The 24,193-nt window shown below is 42.6% G+C and overlaps 5 protein-coding genes across 7 annotated transcripts; all 5 read right to left on the bottom strand.

The window, feature by feature from the left end:
- Positions 1-23: 23 nt before the first annotated feature.
- On the bottom strand, positions 24-507 carry LOC6611007. Its single transcript, XM_002035528.2, has 2 exons — positions 399-507; positions 24-334 (listed from the first exon to the last, which is right to left on the bottom strand). Exons 1-2 carry the CDS (start codon positions 481-483, stop codon positions 186-188), a joined length of 234 nt encoding a protein of 77 aa, XP_002035564.1. The 5' UTR covers positions 484-507; the 3' UTR covers positions 24-185.
- A 361-nt stretch (positions 508-868) lies between these two features.
- Positions 869-1,560, bottom strand: LOC116801212. Its single transcript, XM_032719368.1, has 4 exons — positions 1,493-1,560; positions 1,275-1,436; positions 1,095-1,219; positions 869-950 (listed from the first exon to the last, which is right to left on the bottom strand). The coding sequence occupies exons 1-3, from the start codon at positions 1,524-1,526 to the stop codon at positions 1,116-1,118; spliced, it is 300 nt and encodes a 99-aa protein (XP_032575259.1). The 5' UTR covers positions 1,527-1,560; the 3' UTR covers positions 869-950; positions 1,095-1,115.
- A 243-nt stretch (positions 1,561-1,803) lies between these two features.
- Positions 1,804-7,423, bottom strand: LOC6611008 (multidrug resistance protein homolog 65). The gene is made up of 9 exons (XM_002035529.2): positions 6,697-7,423; positions 5,967-6,212; positions 5,740-5,911; positions 4,626-5,510; positions 3,727-4,568; positions 3,108-3,668; positions 2,671-3,052; positions 2,248-2,604; positions 1,804-2,187 (listed from the first exon to the last, which is right to left on the bottom strand). Exons 1-9 carry the CDS (start codon positions 7,011-7,013, stop codon positions 1,987-1,989), a joined length of 3,963 nt encoding a protein of 1,320 aa, XP_002035565.2. The 5' UTR covers positions 7,014-7,423; the 3' UTR covers positions 1,804-1,986.
- A 510-nt stretch (positions 7,424-7,933) lies between these two features.
- Positions 7,934-13,170, bottom strand: LOC6611009 (multidrug resistance protein homolog 65). The gene is made up of 12 exons (XM_002035530.2): positions 13,074-13,170; positions 12,447-12,760; positions 11,935-12,180; positions 11,711-11,882; positions 11,312-11,626; positions 10,796-11,252; positions 10,641-10,741; positions 10,183-10,570; positions 9,419-10,127; positions 9,065-9,361; positions 8,645-9,011; positions 7,934-8,584 (listed from the first exon to the last, which is right to left on the bottom strand). The coding sequence occupies exons 2-12, from the start codon at positions 12,746-12,748 to the stop codon at positions 8,030-8,032; spliced, it is 3,909 nt and encodes a 1,302-aa protein (XP_002035566.1). The 5' UTR covers positions 12,749-12,760; positions 13,074-13,170; the 3' UTR covers positions 7,934-8,029.
- A 204-nt stretch (positions 13,171-13,374) lies between these two features.
- LOC6611010 (bestrophin-2) lies at positions 13,375-23,934 on the bottom strand. Of its 3 annotated transcripts, none has more exons than XM_032718453.1 (12): positions 23,842-23,934; positions 20,761-21,134; positions 19,549-19,659; positions 19,298-19,484; positions 18,871-19,239; positions 18,662-18,790; positions 17,899-18,006; positions 15,898-16,137; positions 15,284-15,593; positions 15,051-15,143; positions 14,738-14,980; positions 13,375-14,630 (listed from the first exon to the last, which is right to left on the bottom strand). In XM_032718453.1, the coding sequence occupies exons 2-12, from the start codon at positions 20,829-20,831 to the stop codon at positions 14,062-14,064; spliced, it is 2,430 nt and encodes an 809-aa protein (XP_032574344.1). In that variant the 5' UTR covers positions 20,832-21,134; positions 23,842-23,934; the 3' UTR covers positions 13,375-14,061. The 3 variants fall into 3 exon arrangements, with proteins under 3 accessions (XP_032574344.1, XP_002035567.1, XP_032574345.1); XM_002035531.2 differs by having other exon boundaries at positions 23,819-23,928; XM_032718454.1 differs by lacking the exon at positions 23,842-23,934 and having other exon boundaries at positions 14,738-14,794.
- Positions 23,935-24,193: the final 259 nt, after the last annotated feature.

Genomic DNA, 24,193 nt, shown 5'->3' on the forward strand with positions numbered 1-24,193 from the left:
ATAGAATGGAAAGTAACGATGCGCACGTTTCATCCAAGTAATTGCTTTATTTTACGCTTGTACATTTTGCCTAAGCTTAGAACTACATAGCCATAACCCTGAATACGACATAAAAACTGCCACTCCATATAGAACCACAAATCGATTGTGTGCGTTGGGTGTCTCCAGCCTTTCAGATTTGCACTTCAAGGTCTTCGTTTAAACCGATCGAAGGCACTATCCAATTCTGCATCCGCATCTCGCTCATCCGGCACCGGAGGCCTTTGGCGATATCGATCCTCGAGTTCCTTACGTGTAAGTTGCGGACTCGGTGCTCCAGCACTCCAACCGATCACTGCAAAAATTCGGACACGGGTAATTGCATTTGATGTATAACATTTTTAGTTAATAACACTAACCGCAGATAACTAGCAGACATATCAGATAGAACTTAAGCGACGCGCTTCTCATGGCTGTGCTGGGATTGATTCGATTGATGGGCATTAACTGACAAGCAAAATTCGGTTGCGTCCACTTTTTATATATGCACGTGAGCCAGTCTGGAGCTCTTCGCTGATTGGCGTTCAAGGAGGAGGCCAATGGGCAGTGGCGCCGCGTGGGGAGATTATGCAAAGCACCCGTCGAAGACCCAAAAATAACGCAAAAAAAAACTCAAAGATAAAAAAGATCACAAAAAATCCGAATTAAGATTCGTATAAAAGGCTCGAGGCGTCGTTCTGTCTCACTGAGTGGGAAAAAACGCTGCTGAGGATCGGTTATCTCCTACCGGTATTTGACGTAGTCAACGTCGCCCGGCACGTGAATGGCCCGTTGCGCGTTGATTGATTGTTTATTGAAATGCTACCTAATGAACTTACACGTATATGTCGTCGGCGATTAGACAAGTCGTCACTCACTCTTCCTAGTGGCCAAAGAAGATCGTCCTGAGTTTGAACTTGGTTTTCCTCTGGCTAGCAGAATGTATGTTGAAATTAAACCAAAACATTTCAATCATGCGGCACTAATTTCATATTATGTAAAAATACTCTAGGAATAAGGAAAAATTTAATATTGAAAAAGATAAATTCTGTTATACAAGCGTAATAATGTACCACTTTTAGCACTTTCAATTATAATTAATTTTCATTCCCGAAGAAAATGGTCCATCGTTCGTATGTGGGTGAAATTTCACAGAGATACGATTCCATTGAGCAATATTCCTCATTAAAGTCGGTGAAATCTAAAATGAAATAATTGAATAATATGCGAGATTAAAGTATACCACTTTAACTTACTTTTTCCTTCAACGGAAAATGCTATATCCAAATGACACTTGGTTGGAAATTTTCGGATACAACCAATTTCCTCATCCAATCCGCAAATGGAACTTGTCTCATTCACCTCACCGCAATTTGATTCCACTTGGCATGGAGGAATAATCGCACCAAGGGAACACGCTGTTTTTGGGAAGGACATCTTTATAAAGTCACTACTATAAATTGAAAGATCTCACCCAGAAATATTACGAAAATGCCAACTGCGTTCATTCTGGAAGACTTAAACCTTTCGCTATGAAATGAAAAATCGCAATGCGGCAACTAATTAAGATCGGCGTGAAAAAAAATAAACGGTTAGGCTTACTATTCTATCTTATCACAAATTTAAACAACGATGAACGAATTTTGCCATATTAAGAGATAAGATAAAACACAAGCACCGTAAATTGAATTAAGGTACCGATACATGTCACTATAATTTGTGATATAGATTGATCCCACCTCAAACTTTTGTTTTGCCATGCTGCAGAAGTGAAAAAATTTAAGATAATTCTTTATCTTTATGTTCATTTATTTAACAACTATTTTGCTTATGGCCAAATTAGATTGGTTGTTGTCCCAACTAACAGCTAAGAAAAATTCATTGCATACTTTCGTGCCTCATTGTGGTTCTAGAAAAATGTTTTCTAACTTAATTTTAATGATTTCTTTTGGTCTTTCCGTAGTCTTTTCAAGAGGCTTTCGTCTGACAGCGATAGAGCTTGGAATAAATCCCATTCTTGGCCAGAAGTTGCGAGTGAGTTCCCTGCTCCACTATCTTTCCGGCTTGAATTACACAAATCACATTGGCATTTTGGATGGTGGACAGGCGATGAGCGATTACAATACATGTTCGTCCTGAACATGCCGAATCCAAAGCTTGTTGAACCACCTGAAAAAGGGATAATAATATTGATGAAAAATGTAGTAATTTAAACTACAGTTTACTTACCCTTTCACTTTGGAAGTCCAGCGCAGATGTGGCTTCATCCAGCAAAAGGATCTTGGGATTCCTTACCATAGCTCGAGCAATTGCAATTCTTTGCTTTTGCCCACCGGATAGTTGCGTGCCCTTGGAACCCAAAACCGTGTCATACTGAGCGGGCAGGGACATAATGAACTCATGGGCATTGGCCATTTTGGCCGCCTCAATTATTTGCTGCATGGGCACCTGTCGCGAGGTGTCTCCATAGCCAATATTATCGGCGATGGACTTCTCGAAAAGTGAAGGTTCCTGGGACACAATGCCCAGGCGACGACGCAGAGTTTTAAGGTCCATGTCGTGGTGGATGCTCTCTTGATCTATGAGCTGAGAAGGAAATAAAAGTTAAATTCTAATATAGTGGCTGATCTGCTTTCAAAAACGACTACTTACTATCTTGCCCTCATCGGGATCATAGTACCGCATCAATAGCTGCACGCATGTGGATTTTCCCGATCCCGAAGCACCCACCAGGGCAACCGTCTGACCCTGATTAATATCCAGATTGAAGTTCTGCAGGACTTTAATATGGGGCCTGGAGGGATAGGAAAAGTTGATACCACGATAGCTGACTCCTTGCTGTACGACATTCGTCTTGTAAGCCGTTCCATTGCCATTCTGTTGGATCTCGAAGGATTCTGGTGATTGGATCTGTGGCTTGCGATCAATGATCTCATACATCCGATTTGCGGAAAGGAGAGCAGCATTGAAGGCGGGAGTGAAGGCCAGAGATTGGGCCAGAATGAATAGACCATACAGCATCGTGTTGGATATTCTGAAAAATTAAATATTTAACAGAATATTTAGGCTGGCTTTTCGCGATAACCCACTTCATAATCGTCTCAAATTTGATTTTGCCATCAGCACACATGTGTCCACCATATGTCAAGGTCACTGCGTAGCCAAAGAACATAAGGGATTTGCCTAGGGAATTGACCAGTCCTCGCCATTTCAGTCGACTGAGGATCTGCTGCCGATATCGCTCCACCTCCTTGTCATATATCTTTATCAGCTCCTCCTCTCGTCGAAGTCCAGCTACTGTCCGAATTTGGGTAATAGTTTCGGTGGCAATGCGACTGGTTTCCTCCAGCACCTCCTTCTCCTTCAACGCCGATTTCTCTCCAAATCGCGCCTCGAACACAATGGATGCAATCATAAAGGGTGAGGTGCTCAGGCATATTAAGGCCAATTCCCAGGAGTAGGGAAAGGCAATCGCAATACTGCAGATGAAGTTGGTGAACGCCTGGATGATGTTGCTCAGCGGAAAACCAATGGCTCCTTGAACACTGGCCGCATCGCCGGATAGTCGGGCAGAAAGGGCTCCAATGCTGTTCTCCTTGCGATCGAACCATCCCATCTCCTGGTTCATGATACATCTAAATGTCTTGGAGCTGTGCAAAAACAAATATGAAATAAAACATAATGGAGGGGATACCTTTAAGTACTCACCGCATTCGCGTAGTAAGCCAGACTCCAGCCAGATTAAAGAAAAATGTCTGGATGTAACAGACTATGCCAGCTGCAATTCCAATCACCAGGGAGATGATGGCCATGGACGCACTTTGCTCGAGTACTTCCTCGTCCGTTGGTTTGGCCAATGATCCATACAGTTCCGCTAGAACTACGGAAAACACAGGCATGGTGACTCCATAAAGTCCAGCACAAATGGCGCCAATGATGAGGAAACTCCACTCGGGTCGAGCCCAACCCAAAATGCGAAAGAAGGTGCTGATAAAATTTGCGGATGGAACTACCGGATCATCAATTTCCTGATTCAAGGTTATATTGGCCAGACCATTTAAGTTCTTCATCTGAAACTCCGCATTCTTCTCCAGCGACACAATGGAGTTTCGTGTGCCCAGTTGATAAGGTTCAACTTCATAGGACATTTTTCTCTCCTTGATCTCGGCCACTTCTTCAAGTTCATTTAGCAGCTCCTCGGCGGTATCATCATAGGAATGCACGGTGACCATTTTGTGATAGAATCCCTCCAGCTTCATCAACTCCTCATGGGTGCCCTGTTCTACAGCTTTGCCATTTTCAATATAAACAATCCGATGGGCGTGCCTGATGGCCGAAAGTCGATGGGACACCACCAAGGTGGTTCTACCCTTGCAGGCCTTGTCCAGCGCCGCCTGTACCAACTTCTCGGAATGGTAATCCAAGGCGGAGGTGGCCTCATCCAAAAGCAGGATTTTAGGCTGCTGAATCAGAGCTCTGGCGATGGCAATACGCTGTCGCTGACCACCAGAAAGCTGAACGCCCTTCTCGCTGATGTCCGTATCATAACCCTTAAAGTTGATTGAATTTTATAGTATTTTCTCAAAAACAGACTACTGAAAACTTACCTTATGTAAAGCTATGATAAAATCATGAGCATTGGCGGCTTTGGCGGCGTCTTCGACTTCCTTTTGTGTGGCCTCTGGCTTTCCATGCCGGATATTTTCCCCTATTGTTCCTTGAAACAGAACTGGTTCCTGACCCACTACGGCAATGTTCGAACGGAGCCAATTGATGTTGTACTTCCGCACATCCTCACCATCCAATAGAACTTGGCCAAAAACGGGATCATAGAAGCGTTGCAACAGCTGTATGCACGTGGACTTGCCACATCCTGACGGACCCACCAGGGCCACAGTTTGACCTTCCTCGACGATTACATTCAGACCTCGCAGAACAATGACATCTTCTCTGGCAGGATAGCGGAAGAATACATCTCGGAACTCGACGGCACCTTTTAGGCCATAGTTCAGGATTTTCCCAGCCTTGGAGAGTGGATCAATCAAGGATGTGCGATCTATCACATCCAGTATGGCCGAAGCCGATCCTCGTGCCATGGCGAATGTCTCCAAAAACGGTGAGGTTCGGGATATTTGATTGGCACTCACGATTATACCCGATATCACAATCATCACCACCGCCGGTGTGTATTCCCTCTCGTCAATGGGTATGCTGGGATCGCGGTAGTAGAGGATCAAGTTAGCTCCGTACCAGAAAGATCCCGCTCCTGTGATAAACAACATGGCTTTCATCACCGTGTCACTCAGTCCGGAGAAGGCTCCTTTCCATTTTCCCGCCTTGAGAGCAGGCTTTAGTAGACTATCATAGCGCAAGGACTCGCTTCGTTCTCCACCAAATGCCACCACAGTCCTGATGGCTCCAATTACTTCTTCAACCACAGAACTGGCTCGCACATAGGAACTTTGCTCCTGGCCAGTCAGTTTACCTTGGTACTGCAAATAGATTAATAAATAGATTAGCATAAACAATTATAAGGAAATAATTATCAAGCAATGGTACCCAATATGTGTATATACTATGTTTATATTTGTTTCCTAACTCATTCATGCGTGTGAGAGAGGAAAGAAACTTGTTCTATGTTGGATGATCTATTTTCGGATAAGCCAAAATAATTGCCAAGTTCACCAGAAGCTTTTGAGTACAAATATTTGTTTTACTTACATGGGCCACTGCTGAGTTGACTACCAGTGTTAGGGGTATATAAAACACTATTGCCAGAGCTAATTTCCATCCGTAGATAAAGGAGAGAACTACACTGATAATGACATCACACATGATCTCCACATAGTGACCTAAGTTTTCAGCTATGCCACTGCGTATTTTCTCCATGTTGCTGAATAGAAAGCGGGTTAATAATTTTGCTCATATAGCTATCCAACTCTACTCACTCAGTAATGCGAACGGCAAAGTTTTGATCCTTGGCCATGTCATGCCATCCGATCTCCTGTCTCAAAGTGGCCTTGAAGAATTCCCTTCGCATGCGGACTGTGAGTTTCAGAGCCAATCGATTGAAGGCATCCACATAGTAGACTCCGGAGAAGAGCATTAGTAGAGTATTCAGGGTCATAAGTATCCCGAAGGATACGCTGTCCTTTCGCAGCTCATGCATATTCTCCTCGTAAGAGGCATTTGTGCTGAAGAAATATGTAATAAATAATTTTATATTTAGCAATTAATTAACTGAATTAGTTTCAACAGCTCGCCAAATAAATTTCCATTGCTAAAGAAATCCTACTACATCATTAATTTTCAGAGAATTTGTCTTACAACAACGTCGTTGAATTTTTGGCATTGTTTCAGAGACCTTTCTGTTTTACTTAAAAGGTTTTTATTTAAATCACTGCAAAAAGCTTTTCGCGGACCGTAAATCGTAAAACACGTCCGTTTGCTTTGAAAGCGAGCGAAGAATTGATTCATTCTTTTAAAATCTAAATATAAATGCATGCTCCAAATGAAACAGTCATGATCTCAACAAACATTTTTTGAATTATTTTATGTTAGGCTAGAAAATTTGGCATACGAAAGCGTAATGAAATTAATTAACCTTTAGCATTTAGATGAATTAATAATTTGCCGAAATGCGTTAAATGAGAATATTACTATTATTACTAAACTTACAGTATCTTTCCGCCCCCGAAGAGGGACAATCCGATGGTGACCGAACTGGTTCCCTGACCCAGAGTTCTTTCGATGAACATGGCCACCAGTTCGCTGTACACCACAATGGCAATGGGAAAGACGAGGGATTGGAGGAATGCTGCTACGAAACCCGACAGGAGCAGGAGATAATCCCATCCAGCGATATATCGAAAGAGCTCTGTGTAGCTAACCATGGGCTGGGCCTTCTCCTTGGTCTTCTTCTTCTTCTGGGCCGCCGGCGTGGCCTCATCCCCATCCGCGGCAGGAACATCTTCGCGCGTCTCCGTCATTGTCATCACTGCGAACTATCGCCTATACACCAAACTCATTGACCGGCGGGGTCAATTAATAGTTATGAACGCGAGCGTGCAGGGCGAAACCAAAAATCGAAACGCCCGCAGTTCCACTGGGTCCAGTGGCCCTCCGCCCCTACGGAATGGATATGTGTATGTACGGAGATGGTCTCGAATGGGTTCTTGGCTCTGGGTAATTAACTCCGTCTCTGACGGAGATTGTCGTGCTACGCCAGATGCACTGCCGATGAGGCTGATCTGCCTGGGATCGTGTTTAGCTTTAATTGTTTTGCATTCCGCGTTTCCACAAACACAAAATCGTTGGCTACAACAGCCAGCTTTTTTCTTTCTTTTGCTTGCGATGCTATTGCTATCCGGAGCAGAATGTTCCACGTCTGTTCCGTTGGGACTGTAGAAAGCGACTGACGGTTCTGGCGGCTATGGCGTCAGTTTTCGACAAATTCGGTTTCTATTAGAGAAGCGAACCCCTTATGGTCTTTTTTATTAATATCAATTGAATTGATTTTTCTCAAGGTTCATGATGACTGGTGGAAAATCGTAGACCATCTTACCTCTTGGCAAGGTGTGCACCCATCTATCGCGGAAATGGGTCAACCGCATACTGAAATTTGGCGTAATTTGCATTCCAGGCAGTTAAACTTATGATCTTCCCCGTTTAATTGCCAACTGTTATCATTTCACAACGGCAAATCAAGTTTGCATGCCATTGACCATGAATATAAACAACAGTCGTGTGGGTGGTTGTCGTTATAGACATGCCGCAAAGATTGCACTCTTATCAGTTAGATAAGTTTGATGGTGGATCTTACAACTTATACCCCTAATAATTATACTCTTTGCAAACAGAGTTACCTAAAAATCATCTCCGCCCATTATTTCGCAGCGTTAATTATAAACAAGTATTTAATGGATAAAAAGTTGTGTAAAAGTTTATTTAGTTTTTGGTGGCAAGTGTATTTTGGCTTTTGGTGAGATTTATATAAATGTTTAGATAATATTCAATGATCCTTTTGGGTCTTGTGTAGCTTGGCATAAATGCCGCCCTGTGAAATCAACTGCATGTGGTTGCCCTGCTCCACCACCTGGCCATTTTGGATCACACAGATCACATCGGCATTCTGGACAGTTGACAATCGATGGGCTATGACAATACAGGTTCGTCCCGAGCAGGCGGTATCCAGGGCCTGTTGGACCAACTGTTCGCTTTGCAAGTCCAAAGCTGAGGTGGCTTCGTCGAGTAGCAGGATCTTGGGATTCCTCACCAGCGCCCTGGCAATGGCGATTCGCTGCTTCTGTCCACCAGATAGCTGAGTACCTCTGGCTCCCATCCGAGTATCATAGCCATTGGGTAGGGAAATGATAAAACTATGGGCATTGGCACTTTTGGCTGCCGCAATAATCTCCACCATGGAAACCGATCGCCGGTTGTCGCCATAGGCTATATTCTCCGCTATAGAGCGCTCGAAAAGAGTGGGTTCTTGAGAGACTATGCCCAATTTGGTCCTTACTCCATCGAGGGTCAGATCATGCTGGATATCATCGTGATCTATGTGCTGGATGAGGAGTGGATTATGTTTGATTTACAGAGCGGCAATATTAGTTAAATGACTTACAATAGTGCCTTCATCGGGATCATAGTAGCGCTGAAGTAGCTGTACGCAAGTGGATTTTCCACACCCGGAATGACCCACCAAGGCCACCGTTTGACCCTTGAGCACCTCAAGATCCAAACCATTGAGAATCTTTGCATCAGGTCGTGTTGGGTATCGGAATTGAATACCGCGATAGCGCACACCCTCGAAAAGATTCAATTGCTTGGCAAGAGTATTTTTAATGGTGCCCATTGGTGACTGAATCTTTGGTTTGCGATCCAGTATTTGGAATAGGCGATGACCCGCGATCAGAGCGGCGGAAAAGGCAGGCGTAAAGGCCAGAGATTGAGCGAGCATCATGGATCCATACAGTAATGTTTCCGATACCCTACAAATATTATTTAAAATGCTACTAGATTGAATTCTATATGACTTCCATACTTGATAATATCTTGGAATGGCAGCTGACCCTTGGATACCAAGACACCTCCGTAACAAAGAGCCACTGCATATGCGAAGAAAGCTGATGCCTGCATGGTGGAGTTGAGGACTCCTCGCCATCTAAGCTTCTGGCGGATGAGCACCTCGACCCGCTGGATCTCCTCCGTGTACTCCCGGATAACATCCGCCTCCCTTCGCAGGCCGGCAACAGTGCGTATGTTGGTTATGGATTCGGTGGCAATGCGACAGGCTTCCTCAATCACCTGCTTTTCCCTCACTACAGCATTAGACATCATCCTGAAATAATCACAGTAGTAAGAAACTAGAAGTAGTAACTATGATATTACAACTCACTTGGCTTCCAAGATTACAGAACCCACTATAATGGGACAATTGGCCAAACATAAAAGGGCCAACTTCCAGTTGTAGTACATGGCTACGCTGACACTTGAAATGAAGTTGGACAACGCCTGGATCATGCCACTCAAGGGATATCCTATGGCTCCTTGGATACCAACTGCCTCACCGGATAGGCGAGCAGATAGAGCTCCCACCGAGTTATTCTCGTCGTCGAACCATCCAACTTCCTGACTCACCATCGCATTGAAGGTCATGGCTCGCATCCTGGTGGTAAGCCAAATGCCCGCGTAGTTAAACAAATAAGTCTGAAGGAAGCAAACCAATCCGGTCAAGAATGCCAGGCCCAAGCAGGCCCAGGAAAGAACAGCTGTACGACGCAGTGCGTCCTCCGGATCCTTTTCGGCCAAAGCTGCATAGAATTCTCCAAAGATCACTGCGAAAGCTGGATACAAAAATCCCACTGCTACAGCACTTATGGTTCCAAGAATCAGGTAGCACCACTCTGGCTTCGCAAGCTGAAGGATCCTAGAGAAAGTGCGGAAGAAGTTCGGTTTCTCGGGCGGAGCTTCAGCTGACTGAGCATTTGTATCCTTGATGAGTGCCTTTATTATAGGTTCCTCAAACTGGACACTGTTCTTCTGACCTTTCTCGAAGTTTAATGGACTCGTCTCAAAGGATTTATCAAACAGAGACAGGCTCTTTCCTAGGAAATATTAAATATGTAACTCGCCTTAGTTACTTGTTCAAGGATTAATTACGTTTGGTGTCCTCAATGCTTTCCTCTTTTTCTACCTCATCGGGCATGTTGATATCGCCGGCACGAACCATGTTGTAGTATGCACCCTCCAGCGCCATTAAATCATCATGGGAACCCTCCTCCAAGACCTTGCCATCATGAATAAAGACAATTTTATCTGCACCCCGAATAGCTGACAATCGGTGAGAGACCACAATGGTTGTACGACCTTTACTGGCCAAGTCCAAAGCCTGTTGAACCTGTTTCTCGGATTGGTAATCCAGTGCTGAGGTGGCTTCATCCAGCAGCAGGATCTTTGGATTCTGGATTAGTGCTCGAGCGATGGCTATGCGTTGTTTCTGACCTCCGGAAAGCTGGGATCCCCGCTCTCCAATCATACTGCGATAGCTCTATAAATTTGAAATGGGGTATTACTTTGTTTTTGCTTAGAGATATTTTGTATCTAATCTTGTATCTAACCTCTGGCAGATTGGTAATGAATTCATGTGCTCCCGCCTGAGTGGCAGCTGCTTCGATCTCTTTTTGTGTGGCTCCTGGCTTACCATAGCTAATGTTTTGTGCTGTCAACGAAATAATATTATAAGCTTTATAATTTGGGGTTTCTATGTACATACCTATTGTGCCCAAAAACAGCACTGGTTCCTGTCCCACTACAGCAATATTCGACCTCAACCATTGGATATTGTACTTTCTTATGTCCAAATCATCCAAAAGAACTGATCCAAAGACAGGATCGTAGAATCTCTGAAGCAATTGGACACACGTGGACTTTCCACAGCCAGAAGAACCAACCAAGGCCACTGTTTGACCAGCTCTGATCCTAATGTTTAGTCCCCTGTGTACAATAACCTCCGGACGAGAGGGATATCGAAAGAAGACATCCTGGAACTCCACATCACCACGTAGGCCGTAGTTCAAAAGTTTGCCATCTGTGGACAGGGGATCGATCTTGGATGTCAGATCGATGACCTTGAAGAGGTTAGTGGCACAGCCGCGCGCGGTGGCAAAAGACTCCAGGAAAGGAGCCGTTCTGGCTATGTTGTCCGCACCCACAATGATACCAAAGAAGGCCTGTAAAAATTGCCAACTATAATATGTGTGCAACAATATTATTAAATTTTATAGCTTACAATCATCAGAATAGCAGGTGTATACTCCTTGTTTTCCACATTTCGATCATCGATAATGAGATTGACACCATACCAAAAGGCTCCGGCGCAGGACAGATACAACATGGACTTCAAAACTGCATCACTGAGCCCCGAGAAGGCTCCTTTCCATTGACTTGCCTTTCGTGCTGGGACCAAGAAATTCTCATAGCGCTGCACCTCGGATTTTTCTCCACCAAAGGAGACCACAGTGCGTATGGAGCTCAGAATTTCCTCTGCCAAATTACCAGCTCCCGCATAGGATTCCTGTTCTCGGGCAGTCAGTTTGCCTTGGAACTGAAAAAGCATAGGAATACTTTAGGAATACTTCAAGAACACACTGGAAAGCATTATTATACAACAGGACATTCTTTTTCTTACCTTAGCTACGTAGTAATTTAATAAGATCACCAGAGGTATATAAGAGCTCACAGCTAAGGTGAGTTTCCAGCCGTAGCTAAATGAAATGGCCACAGTTATGATAAATCCAACAACAAGGTATACAAAGTGACCAACTTTCTCCGAGATGCCATCTCGAATCTTTTCCACGTCGCTGAAAAAAAGATTTAGATAGTAACTTCGCCGTATCCATCTTAAATACTTACTCCACCATGCTCTGGGAGAAGTTCTGCTTGCTGGCCAGATCGTGCCAGCCGATGTCCTGTCGAATCACGGATGAAAACAGTTTTATTCGCATCCTTGTGACCTGACGCAGCGCCACCATATTGAAGACATCCACGGAGAAAACCCCTGAGATGAACATCACTACGGATGCAATGGTCAGGAGTATGCCATACGAAATGGAATCATCGTATAAGGCTTCGTTGTTTTCCTCCCGAGAGGCATTTGTTCTGGAAGTTTATTAAATCAGTAAATAAGTAAGATTACAAATAGCTTAATTTAATAACTCCATATGTAATAATTTAAATCAAAAATACTTTTTTAGCACACTTTTCAAGAAATGGCTTAGTTGATAAAAAATCTATTAATTGATAAATAAACCTGCTTGTTTGGCCCACCCTGCGTATGAGTGATAAATTATAAATATATGATTTTCCCAAAATTTTTCCCCTTCTACAGTTTTCTCATGATCATATTGACTATTATGAATACTTACAGTGTTTTACCACCTCCGAAAAGTGGCAGGGCATGGACATTTGAGCTGGTGCCAAACTGCATGGCACGGTCCACCAACATGGACGTGAACTCACTGTAGATAATGACCACGGCAGGAAGGGTCATCGCCTTGATGCAGCACATTATGAAGCCGAAGAACAGCCAGCCGATCTCCCCGTAGGTGGAGAATCGGAAAAGTTTCAGGAAAGCAATGGGCTCCGTGGGCTCCAAGCCCTCCGCCGTGGGCGCCTCCTCCTGGGACTTGTCCTCGCTGGTCGAGGTGGACGCCTCATCTCGCTCCATGGTGGAGCGGCACTGACGAAATGACAATTAAATGGACTTTATTAAACAATGCGCCATCGATCCGTGGTCAATATTTCTTCACTCAAAGCGGCCACAAGTTCGAACCAGACCAGACAAAAGGTTAATTCAATTAAGTCACACTCTGTGTCCGCATGCAAGTTTGTTTCTTTGGCCACATAGTTGTGATTGACCCGCGAGGTTAACGAGTAATAGAACATATATTATTGGACACATTCCTTCACAAATTGAAGCGCAACTATTTAGATTCTTCCTCTGCAGTCCGAAATCTGTTTCTTTCACTGGATATCTTATGCGGCATATTCACCTTTTAATTGCCACTTTTTGATAGATCCTTCAATTATTCGCACTTGCTCCGGATAGAAGATGAATATTGTCCGCAGATTGTAACCGCTTGAGCGCCCAAGCGCGACTGACTTCCCATCTTCCATGAGCATCCATTTAAATTTGCTGCGTACATATATCGCACCGTTCGGGTTCAAATTCTAATTGATCTTTCTCTTGGGGTAGGTTCGAAGAGTCTTGATTGATAAAGGAAAGAGTGTCAGTGGGAAATGTCGTCAAATACTCCCAAGTGTCTCTTATATAAACAAAAAGATAGATAGGAGTCTGCTTTGTTAAGTGATGGATTTTATTTCAAGGTATAACTACAAGAAGTGGTTTTTTCATCTGTACAAAGGACACATTTGCATACATTTTCTACATTCACATACAGCGGGTTATAATTACAGCATATAAACTTAGGCACTTATTTATCTGTACTTGTAAAGATACAAAATCTAGCTGGATAACAATCGCATATCACATACTGTGTTGGTTTACAAGTATTTACACTGCCTACACGAGATAGAGATTCATTAAGAAGTTATGCAAAGATTCAAACGCTTAGCTAATATGGCAAGTGCCAAAACAATAAGTCAATTTCCTATTAAATAAGATAGTTATATACAATGCTCTTCGCTATTTGTTCATTATTAACTAGAATTTTCTTGAGCTGGTCTTATACGATAAAAAGGGTTTGAAGAAATTGGAATTGTTAAATTTTAGATAAACATTTAAATTGAATTTAAGTTAAACTCGGTATGAGACTATCTGATCTGCTGGTTGAATTGCTAAAGAAAAAGAGATTACTTGACTTCGAGGATAAAATCCTTGCAATAATCTTACTTTTTCAGGCTACTAATAATATCATTTTTAGTGGTTCTGGGTGGCGCAATGCCATTGCATCTTAAACCTAATTACGTGGCTCGAATTCCGATCAAGTCTAAACTAATCTAATCCGACTGATAATAATGTCAGACGTACACCTCTCCGGTCTTTTGTTCCGGCTGGTGTTTGGCCAGAGTTGAAGGTGCCGAGGATCCTCCGGCTCCGCCCGTTTCCAGGCCTCCACTCCTCTGTGGCATTGGCATCGTGCCTGAGGTGTCCACTGTATCCGTGGGACCCGCTGACCTCATCGAGGATCGTTGCTGCGGATCCTGCAGATTGAGGCTCAGGTTGAAACTGTTGTTTCGCGAAATGTTCTGGTTCCCATTGAGGGGCTTAACGGACAGCAGTGCCGTGGTGGTGATACCGCCATTACCATTGCTTGACCCACTGTTGCTATAACCATCCTGAACATCTGCACCAGTCAGCTCCACAATGGAAAGTGCTGACGGCGATCGCTGAATGGACAAGGACACCGGTATCGTGGTGATCACATCGTTAGGATCGTAGCCACTTGCCGTCGTCGTGATCGTGGGCAGCTGGGCATTCGCCGAAATGGGCAGGATGCTCAGTGTCCCAGGGGGCATCGTTTCCCCGCCTGTGCTGGTCACGCTGAAGGGGAACGATAGAGTGGTGATGTTCGTGGCAGCGGGAATACCTGGAAGTTATCGAAGGAAACAAAAAGTCAGAAAAGAATATAAATATTTAATCCATTAAGCTTTTAGGGGCATTAAAGGCTTCTAGATCTTGGATATCTCCACTTACTGCTCGGCGTGAATCCCTCCTTCATGCTGGCTGCCAGGGCTGCAGTGGCCGGATGCCCTGGAATCAGAGTGTTATTGGACGATGAGCTATCCATCTCTTTGATGGGCGAGAGCAGCAGCGTGCCCAGCACTTGGCCGCTCTCCTGGTGCAGTAGGGTGTCGGGTGCGTAGGAGGAGGGGTACATGCCCGGTGGTGCGCTGGTGGTGCTCAGCTGCTGTGGTGCCATTAGGACCGAGCTGGTGGCTAAGTGGGAGTGGTGCGAGTTGTACAAAAAGTTGCAGGTTTTGTGCGGGTCTTGTGGGTTGTTACTCACCTGGATTCGTGTTGCCATCCTTGGCCACCTCGGGCGTGGGAATCCTCGGTCTGGTCTTGGCCACATTGACATTCAAGCCATTTAATTTGGAGTCTAAAACATAGAAATAATTTTAAATTTGAAGCATACTCTTGGGGGTTTAAAGAAATTGTCATAACTACCAAAAAAGAGCTTGAGCTTGATTAATATTAATATTTAATTTAAAAATGTAGATTTATATTTTTTATACTTACTCTGCTTGATAAGTTGACGTTGTGCTCTCAGCGATTTGCGATGCACAAATTTGCCATAGAGACTCGATTTACTTGGCTGCGATCCGGCCTGCTGCTGCTGATGCGCCTGCTGCAGTTGCTGCTGCTGCAGGATGGTAAGTGGCAAGCCGGACTCGGGACTAGAGTAGACGGAGTTGAGGCGGTTCCGGTTGAAGGGCATTCCGCCGGAGGAGTAGGCCGTCGACTGGCTCCTCATGGAACCCATGCGGGAGAGCTGGCGAACCAGCCAGTTGTTTTTCCTCCTTTCCACCATTGGCGTGTCCACGCTTTCCTGTTCGCGGTAAATAATAATATTAAAATGTGACTCTTGACATGAAAAAGTCAACTTAAAAAATATATGCAAATGCGTCTGCATTAAATTATGATAGATTAGCAATAAATATGACAATAACTTAAGCATGTGAAGTATTTTATAGACTTTTAAGTTGTAGTTATTAACCCTAAAAATGTTATGCTTACTGGAAATATACATATCTCAAAAAACGCAACTAATGTCTAAGTTATAGCAATAAAACGTTAGCTTGCAATGAATTTATGTGGTGAATGGAACCCCGTTGGGAAAAATGTATACTCACATAATCAGCGTAGACATCGTCGCTGAGCATCCTCTTGCCACCGCCTGGCATTATATTGGCGTACATGGCGTCCTCCTTCTTGACCTTGTACTTCTCGGCGGAGCCCTTGGGCTCGTCCTTCCGGTAGTGCTCGGATGCCACCGTGTAGGGCAGATCCTTGGGCACCACGCACTCCCAGTACTGATCCCGCAGCAGCTCGGGGTGCTCCTCGTGCATCTCGTCCACGATCATGTAGGCAGCCTGAAAGCGTGTTTATCAAAAGTGGATCAGTCGAGCGCTGTTCAAAATCGAAACGTGTTCGCCATTTGCGATTTTTGGGCCATTTCGAGGAGGCACTAAACCCAATTACGTCACAATAATTCAACCGTGGCTACTGTCCCACATCGAAACAAAAGAAAAAGTGAAATTGTTTACAAGTTTTTAATTATTCCATAACAAAAATCAGTGCACAGCCCACTACTGAAAATGGCAAAAACAAAAAGAAGAAAAGAAATAACAATAAAAGTATAAGAAATACTCATTTGCTTAATCATTTTGCCGCCCTCTGTTTTCAATTTGCCATTTATGAGCGACTGAGCCAAGAGTCACGTCTGGTCGTGTGGAGTGCAGTTGAAATGGGCCACAAAAACTGGCCGAGGTGTTGGCATTAGCCCCTGCTGATAACCGGGCTAAAAGCGACCGCTTGGGATGCATTTCCGAATTCGAGCAAACCCAGCGCGCTGAGGTGACCATAAAAACACACACAAACACATACGAAACATTCAATGATAAAGCTCTACAAAAGAGGTTTCAATGTTTTCAGCCCGTATGTTTTTTTTCTTGTCGATTTTCTCATTTTTTGAACAAAAACCTGTTTTCAATTTACTTTTGCTGCTGCTACTGCTAACTTTTGTAAATAATTGCAAGCAACGGCAGGCAGCAGACTCAGATACAAACACACAGACGAACTGCACACATGCAAAAATCGCTTCTAACACACACAAACATCGAGCTCCCAAAGCCCAAGTCCAAAACTTCAATCAGCATCAGCGGCGGAAGGAAAGTCGAATAGAGATACCCTCATTTAAATCGAAATCGTAAGTTTGAATTTCACTAGAAATAATTGAAATTCCCTTTTGAAGATTTATCTACTTTTGTAAATTGAACGCTTTTCTAAGTCGCATTTATTATTTTAATGGAATCTACTGAGACAGCTTCAAGTAAAATGTATCTAATTATACAGAATGCTAGTTCATAAATAAAGATTTATTAAGTACGACTTGCAGTCACATGTAAATTTGTAAGACGTACTTATAATACACTCCGACTTTTCTTAGCTAGCATCTACTGATTTTATAATTCATTAAGTACACATATTTCATAGATTGTTATGTACATGCTTTTTTTTAGGGTATTCTGCAGTTCGTTATGTTACCAATTGCATTTGACTCCTCGGTCTTTTTTTGCCTATGTCGAGAATGCCTGTTATTTTTAGCACGTGGCAGACATACATATTCTTTTCCTTTCAGTAGCAATCCAAGAAGTTACTGACTGAAGCGATTATCGCCTTAAGAGCGCAAAATCTTTACTTAGTTAGCACGCTAACCCAATTAGCGAATTCAGATTTTAGCTGTCATAATACTTGGAAACCTTTGGAATTATGATTACGCATATTACCCACTTGAACAGATACGTATAAGTATCTTGCGGATGTGGGCATCCCAAGGTTTGATTTAAATGCCGGAAAATTAAGTTTGGAACTGGGTATTTCGATGCAAAAGCCATCTGTTCCGAATTTTGGTACTAATTTAATTTGTATCTACACCATGCTAAATGAAATTAATTGGAAATCATACAGGTTTTTTGTGTGAACTTCAAAATGGGGATCTTTTTATGGTTGTATGGACCGCAGGAATTATTGCCACCACTTATTAACAATATTTAACTAATGGCTGGCATATAGACAATGTGCCACATCAAATTACGTCAAGATTGTGCGAATTATCTGCACTGGTGACTCACCTTGATGTGTCGGTCAATTAGCCAGTTGAGCTCGATATCATCGTCATCTTCGCCAAAGGGATTGATTAGCACCTCGGCCACCTTCAGCCAGCCCACGTAGAAAACAAACTGCAAAATTAATTGAAAGCGATTGGATTTTGGTTAATTACATCATGAAAAAAAAGTCGGACAATTTCAGCAGAACTTGGGAATAATGTGAGAGGGTTAGCCAGGGAAAGCTTGGCAATTCCATTCACTTTTTGCGGCTTCAAATTATACGGTATGAACATTAACAGTTAATAATGATAGCTAAACACTTGTCACAGATTTATATCGCGGAGAAACACAAACCAGACCAGAGCTCGGCAAAATGCCAATTTATTACGGGGAACGTGACCGCGAATCGTTTTACATAAGGCACTTGAAATGTGTCCCCAGCGGAGAACCGCAGAAACCAAAACGGAAAACAGCAAACAGTTGTAACTGGCCATATCATGATATAGCCCAATATATATAGTGCATCCAAGCGGCGTATCGCTAACAAGGTATAGCCATTACATTCGGCCACTCAGTTTGGAGGAAAAAAATGGCAAAAACAATTGCGAACAACAAAAAACCGCAACAAGTTTTTAAACTTTTACAAAACGACGCGACGTGCAAAATTGACTTTGATTTATAGTAAATAAGGCGGAACGTGCAAATTAAGATAACTTCTAAGCAATCTTAAATCAAGCGAGAAAAATTAATGAATTCATTATATATATGGAGGAGCAATCGGAATCACCTGCAACACGGTGAACAGGGGGAAGAACAGATCGGGATCTTCGCGTCCATTTCTGTCCAGAACGTTGGGCAACATTTGACGGCCCAAAAGGGCAGCGATGAAATAGGTGTACAGCACCAGGGTAACCACCTGAAAATAAAGTTTTATAATTAAAATTCAAGTAAATAAGGGAAGGTTGGAATATGGTAGCAATATTGAATAAAACTCACCTGAGTGTAGACCAAGGGAACACAGACCGTGTCGTAGCCAATAAGACCACCTAAACGTCTACGAATATCCGAGAGCTCCACCAGTATGGTTTGCACGATATGATCCGAGGCGATTAGGCCATCCTTTCTGGCCCGGTTTATGATGTTGGTGGCCCAGACGAGTGGCATCCAGTACTTGGACATGGGACTCTTCTGATTCAGTGCCTCGAAGATTTTCATCTCGGATTCGTGCATCAGACCCGCATCCACGAGATGTTGGGTGGTGGGAAAGCGGCGTTTCACACGAAGGGAAATTCGCTGAAGGGTGATCACATAGGCCAAGACCATATAGCGCATGATATTACGACGCATCAGGCGGCCCGTTTCATTCTGTATTAAGAAATTTTTGTAGAACTATGTAGTTAAGGATATAAAATTATATTCTTACATTTACACCGCCATTTGAGTTGGGAATAGCCGCGCTTATGAACAAGGCCAACGTATCTGGCCAGGGCAAAAGCCTGTATTGCTCCCACCAACGTTTCACCACCAGATTTACATAGAAGCCCAGCACGAAGGACATGGGTATACTTTCACTCTGCTGCCCAAAATAGAGGCGAATTTTCTTAAAAATGCTGAAAGTATATTAGTATTATATTATATATTATGTTACCATTTTATAACCCTTTTTAAACTTACGCTTGCTGACTTTCTGTCAGTCCAAATCTGTAGATAACATTTATAGTATAGTATAAACACAGATACGCAACTAATTCGCGCCAGATCAATTTGTAAACGCTGCCTCGCCATCTATTAAAAAAAGGGGATGGGATTTGAATTAAGTAACTTGCAGGTAGTCGATGATTTTGGCTTTATTTCTGTAATTTATTTATGGCTTTAATCTGTAACCAACTGGTTTTTGTTTTGATACAAACGATTTCCTCATTCAGACTTTCAATCATTTCCCCCCATCGCATTTCAGATTAAGTTTTCGTTTCTAATGGGTCGCCAGTTCTGCAAGATTTTTTATGGGGGTATTCCAATCTTGCATGTCAGTTCCAATGAATTCAAATGTCTCAAAGTGTGATTTGATACATTATAAAAAAAATATATATATGTATATTGATTGGCATAACCGCTTCGAAACTGGTACTATTCAGGTGGGGTTTTTGTTCTGTTTGTTTTGATCAAGGTTTCGCTTACCTTCTGCTTTTCAAAAATTTAGGTTGGGCTAAAAGTAACTTAAACTCGAGGCTCCCATAAAAAACAATAAGTTGTTAGCATTTTGTTCACATTTTCCTGTCCCAAAAGTATCTTTCAATTATTGAGTTCATTACAGAACGTGTGATGATAAGCTACAACTGATTTTTCAAAGCTTCGGTGTTTTGGTTACCAATTTGTCTTCTTTCTGGTTTGAATGGCAAAAACTGGAACTATGCAACAGTAACTGGAACTGGAATTGCTATTCTAACTGACCAGTTACGAGTGACTGCACTTGGGGGAAACAATTAAAGCGAACTGGGGTTAAAAATAAACACACTCTAAAAACAAAATAGCCCGAAACCAGATGTTGCCGCCGCTGAGATGTCACTGTATGGTGTCTGAATAGAGGAGTTCAGAGTATTGGATGTTAATTGCTTTGGTAAACACTCGAACAGGTGGATGAGTAATGCGGAAAAATTCACGGAATCGGTGCCCCTAGGGTGGTGACCCAGATTGGCCAGTCTGAATGTAGTTCATGTTTCAAATATTGTAAATATGTTTTCCATTTGTATAAATAATAATATTATTCGTACAAGTGTTTTTGGATCATTCATAGATGCAAAATATATGTTCCAAAAATTTGAAAACTATTCTTTTCCTATTGTACCCTATAGTTTTGAATATATTTATTTTTTAGGTCATACTCACTTCCACAGGATCTTCCAGAAACAGCCAAAGCTGCTCCCATTTGGCACTTCACCCGCATACGAGACAGTCATTGTCTCTCCGTTTGACTTAGTTTTTGTTTTTTAGCTGATCTTGTTTTGTTTACTTAATTTAACAAACAATTGGCTCTTATTGTTATTGTTTTTTTGCCGGCGCTAGGCCGCTGCCAATACGGAGAAGGCCGAATTGTTGTAGTTGTTGTTTGATTGCGTACGCGAATTTTGTTGATGGTTTTTGTTGTCGCGTCATTGAAAATAGCGTCGCCGTCGGCAGCTTTCCCTCTCTCTCATACCCGCGCCGCTGCGACACGCTCTCTCTTTCCCGCTCTCCACGAGCCTAAGTTTTTTAAGTTTCTCCTAAAATACAAACAAAATTATACAGTTTTACAACCTTTAAATTAACTTGAATAGTTTATGGATAGTTTAACGTTGACTATAAATAAATTAATTATATTGATTTAAAGTGTAGCTTAAAAAATTCACTTTATTGGGTCATCACTGTAGCCCAAACAATAGGGGGCGACAGGTGAGCGCTCCCAAGCGCCCAGCAATACCGTAAAGGCAATACACATGCAATCCATGCAAATAATACTGGAGGGCTGAAAAGCTCAACTTAAATTCCAGCACGTATCGAACATTTTTTCAGTGGTGTTTCTGTTGTTGCTGCTGTTTTCCATTTTGTTGGTTTAAATTTATTGTAAATTTAATTGGCTGTGCACTTTCGGTTCGGGTGAAATGCGGTGTTTAAAGCTGAGAACAGAGTTATGGTCATATTCGAATTTTTCACTATATACATACATAAAAAATGCTATTTTTAAGGCACTTTTGGAGTCACTTCACTTTATTACAATAACCTTGTAGGCACAATTATTATGGATTCCTTTTTGGACCTTTTAATTTTTTGCTAACCACTTGAAGATCATTGTGCGGTCAGGATTTCCCCAAAAACAGTGGACTCTCCTCAATGGCAAATTATTTGCACAACATGAAGTCGGGATTTTTTTGCCCCCTGGTTTATTTGTGTTTTTTTCATGAGAAAACCTTGGGTTGGGCAAAAATTCGGCAGTTTCTGTGAACCTTTTTTTTTTCTTTTTGCGGGTGCTTAATTTGCGCCGTCAGCGCCACGAGTCTTTATCGTTTCCCGTTTTCTGTTGATTCGAGTCTTGATTAATTCCGCTTATGTTGCGTTTCTCCAACGCGATTTTGATTAATCGAACGCTGGGCCATCACAGATTTTTCAAAAAGTATTTTCAACTTGCGCCCTGGAATCGCAAAGTTTTGAAACTCGCTCTGTATTTGCTCCTTAGCGCTAGTCGAAGCTGCAAATATTTGCAAAAGCCACATCCAGACGGGGGCCACAGAACGGGTTCTAAATGGGGTTTGGTGTTATACAGATGCCAGGGTCGGGGGATTCCATCAATTTTCACTTTAGCGCGCTAATTTCGTTTACAAACATAGCAGGTGATCTTCAGGAATGTGAGACCTAACCGGTTGTGACCAGCGGTCTAGGCCAAGTTAAGTCACGATGGCTTTTGATTAGACGGCTAGAGAAACCACCCACCACCACCACTTGGGTAGCCCAAGAACTTTCTGATTGTTTAGTTTTTTTTTAAACAATTAAAGATAGTCGTGAGTCGTAAATTAGTTATTTGTACTGGCTGACGGCTGAAAGTTTCGCAGTTTACATGTTCTTTTAGTACAAATAGTAGCCATTGACCCTGCCCGTAGATTTAATCTCAACTGTCCACCTCTGTGGTAATTTATTTTCAGAACAAACAGCCTGTCAGACCGAACTGGCTATCTTTTATCATCTGCAGCTTCTAGATTAAACACACTGCGTATACGCGATATACAGTAGCCCACATAAAATGGGGCGACATTGATTGCTGACGAATTGGGCTTGAATAAATTTCACTTTCTTTTGAATTTGATTGGCCCACAATCTGTTTACCAAATGAGTCAAGGCAGTGGCTCTTCAATACGACTGCCGCCACTTGCACTTTTTCCGCCGGCACTTGTTCGTTCCCAGAATTAAGCACATGAAAGGTGGGAGTTTTCGGGCCTCATTAGCACACAATAAAGGAGATATATCTAGGCGTTAAGCCGATATCTGTTAGCATTGTTAGCGTTCCCTATAAACTCATTACGTATTATTGAAGCGATTTAAACAGCACTTTTGAGAAAAAATTAACGCATTTGTTAAGCAAAGTTAATCACTATTGGTCTTTATGGCCGAGGGCTTTAAATATATAAAACTGTTCATTCATTTACATTGATTTATTGCTGGTACTCATATGATCGCTTATAACATTTTATTTATTCGCTAATATATCAAATACATTCATGTGTCACTCGTGTGCGCGGATTATACAACTAGGCACCACATCAATTACTTCATTACTACGCTATTTATAGTATCTTCTGTTTTTATACATATACGTCTTTCTAATTGCTCTTCACTCATTAAGCTTGTTCAATTGAAAAATTGCATCCGAATTCGGCTTGGTCACATCGTTTATTCAATAGAATGCCGACTGAACACCTAAGCGGATGGGGCGAAACAAAAAACATAAATAAAAGTAAACTTGACCAGTCGGGAGCTGGAAGCTTAGTTTACGGAGCCGCCTAGGCCATTTAAAACTGGAGACACGCGCTGGCGTGCGACGCGTTTACGATTTCAGATACACAGATACAGATACGGATGCTCGGGCCATCCGATACGTTTATCCAATGGAGCTAGCTGGCCACCCCGATCATATGTGTATGGGTATCCCTTCGATTTTGCTACACTTTACACACTTGGATTGAAAACTTTTATCTGATGTTTTACAAGTACACAAAAAACAGAAACAGCAGCAGCAGCAGGAGCAGAAAAACTATATCCAACAGAGATCGTCGGTTTTTGTGTACAATTTTCAGTCGTTTTGTGTAATATTCGAGTGCTGGCTTCAATGGGGTTCCGCACGATCAACTGGCGAGTGCTCAGTTCAGTTCAGCTCAGCTCAGCCCAGTTCAGCTTAGCTTAATTTTGCTCCACGTACGGACAGCGCGACGACGGGTTTACCGCTGGACTCTTGAGGCTCGAGCTGCAACTGCGATTGCGATGCCGACTGCCGAGCAACCTGACCGCTCGACAAACTCAACCAAACTGCGCTCCAGAGTTGCCCGCGAGCGGCTCTTAACTCACTTTTTTCCAACACGAAAAAAGTTTAGTTGGCAACAGGTAGACGGATCGACGTGAGCGGATCACACAAAATAATCGGTGTGAGTGTAGTGGTACAGACAGAGGTGTAGGTGGGGTCTTAACTCTAAAGATTGAAGACTTAAAACTTTAGAGATAACATCGATTTCAGCTCAAGCTTTACTCTTCCTATTAAAAAAAAAGTTTAAAGAAAAAGCTTAGTGATAAGTTATTG

This window comes from Drosophila sechellia, chromosome 3L (genome assembly GCF_004382195.2).
Source record: "Drosophila sechellia strain sech25 chromosome 3L, ASM438219v1, whole genome shotgun sequence".
NCBI lineage: Eukaryota > Metazoa > Arthropoda > Insecta > Diptera > Drosophilidae > Drosophila > Drosophila sechellia.

Bases quoted from the DNA above. Each gene is read 5' to 3' on its own strand.
- LOC6611007 (XM_002035528.2), bottom strand. From the start codon at position 483: ATGCCCATCAATCGAATCAATCCCAGCACAGCCATGAGAAGCGCGTCG. The intron at 335-398 runs GTTAGTGTTATT...GAATTTTTGCAG, and splicing joins ATGTCTGCTAGTTATCTGCG to TGATCGGTTGGAGTGCTGGA.
- LOC116801212 (XM_032719368.1), bottom strand. From the start codon at position 1,526: ATGAACGCAGTTGGCATTTTCGTAATATTTCTGG. The intron at 1,437-1,492 runs GTGAGATCTTTC...TCCCAAAAACAG, and splicing joins CATTTTCGTAATATTTCTGG to CGTGTTCCCTTGGTGCGATT. The intron at 1,220-1,274 runs GTAAGTTAAAGT...ATTTCATTTTAG, and splicing joins ATTTTCCGTTGAAGGAAAAA to ATTTCACCGACTTTAATGAG.
- LOC6611008 (XM_002035529.2), bottom strand. From the start codon at position 7,013: ATGACAATGACGGAGACGCGCGAAGATGTTCCTGCCGCGGATGGGGAT. The intron at 5,912-5,966 runs GTGAGTAGAGTT...CTTTCTATTCAG, and splicing joins TTTGCCGTTCGCATTACTGA to CAACATGGAGAAAATACGCA. The intron at 2,188-2,247 runs GTAAGTAAACTG...TCCCTTTTTCAG, and splicing joins TGGACTTCCAAAGTGAAAGG to GTGGTTCAACAAGCTTTGGA.
- LOC6611009 (XM_002035530.2), bottom strand. From the start codon at position 12,748: ATGGAGCGAGATGAGGCGTCCACCTCGACCAGCGAGGACAAGTCCCAG. The intron at 10,742-10,795 runs GTATGTACATAG...TTTCGTTGACAG, and splicing joins GCTGTTTTTGGGCACAATAG to CACAAAACATTAGCTATGGT. The intron at 9,012-9,064 runs GTATGGAAGTCA...TAATATTTGTAG, and splicing joins CCATTCCAAGATATTATCAA to GGTATCGGAAACATTACTGT.
- LOC6611010 (XM_032718453.1), bottom strand. From the start codon at position 20,831: ATGACTGTCTCGTATGCGGGTGAAGTGCCAAATGGGAGCAGCTTTGGC. The intron at 15,594-15,897 runs GTGAGTATACAT...TACCGCGAACAG, and splicing joins ACGATGTCTACGCTGATTAT to GAAAGCGTGGACACGCCAAT. The intron at 14,981-15,050 runs GTGAGTAACAAC...ACTCCCACTTAG, and splicing joins GGATGGCAACACGAATCCAG to CCACCAGCTCGGTCCTAATG.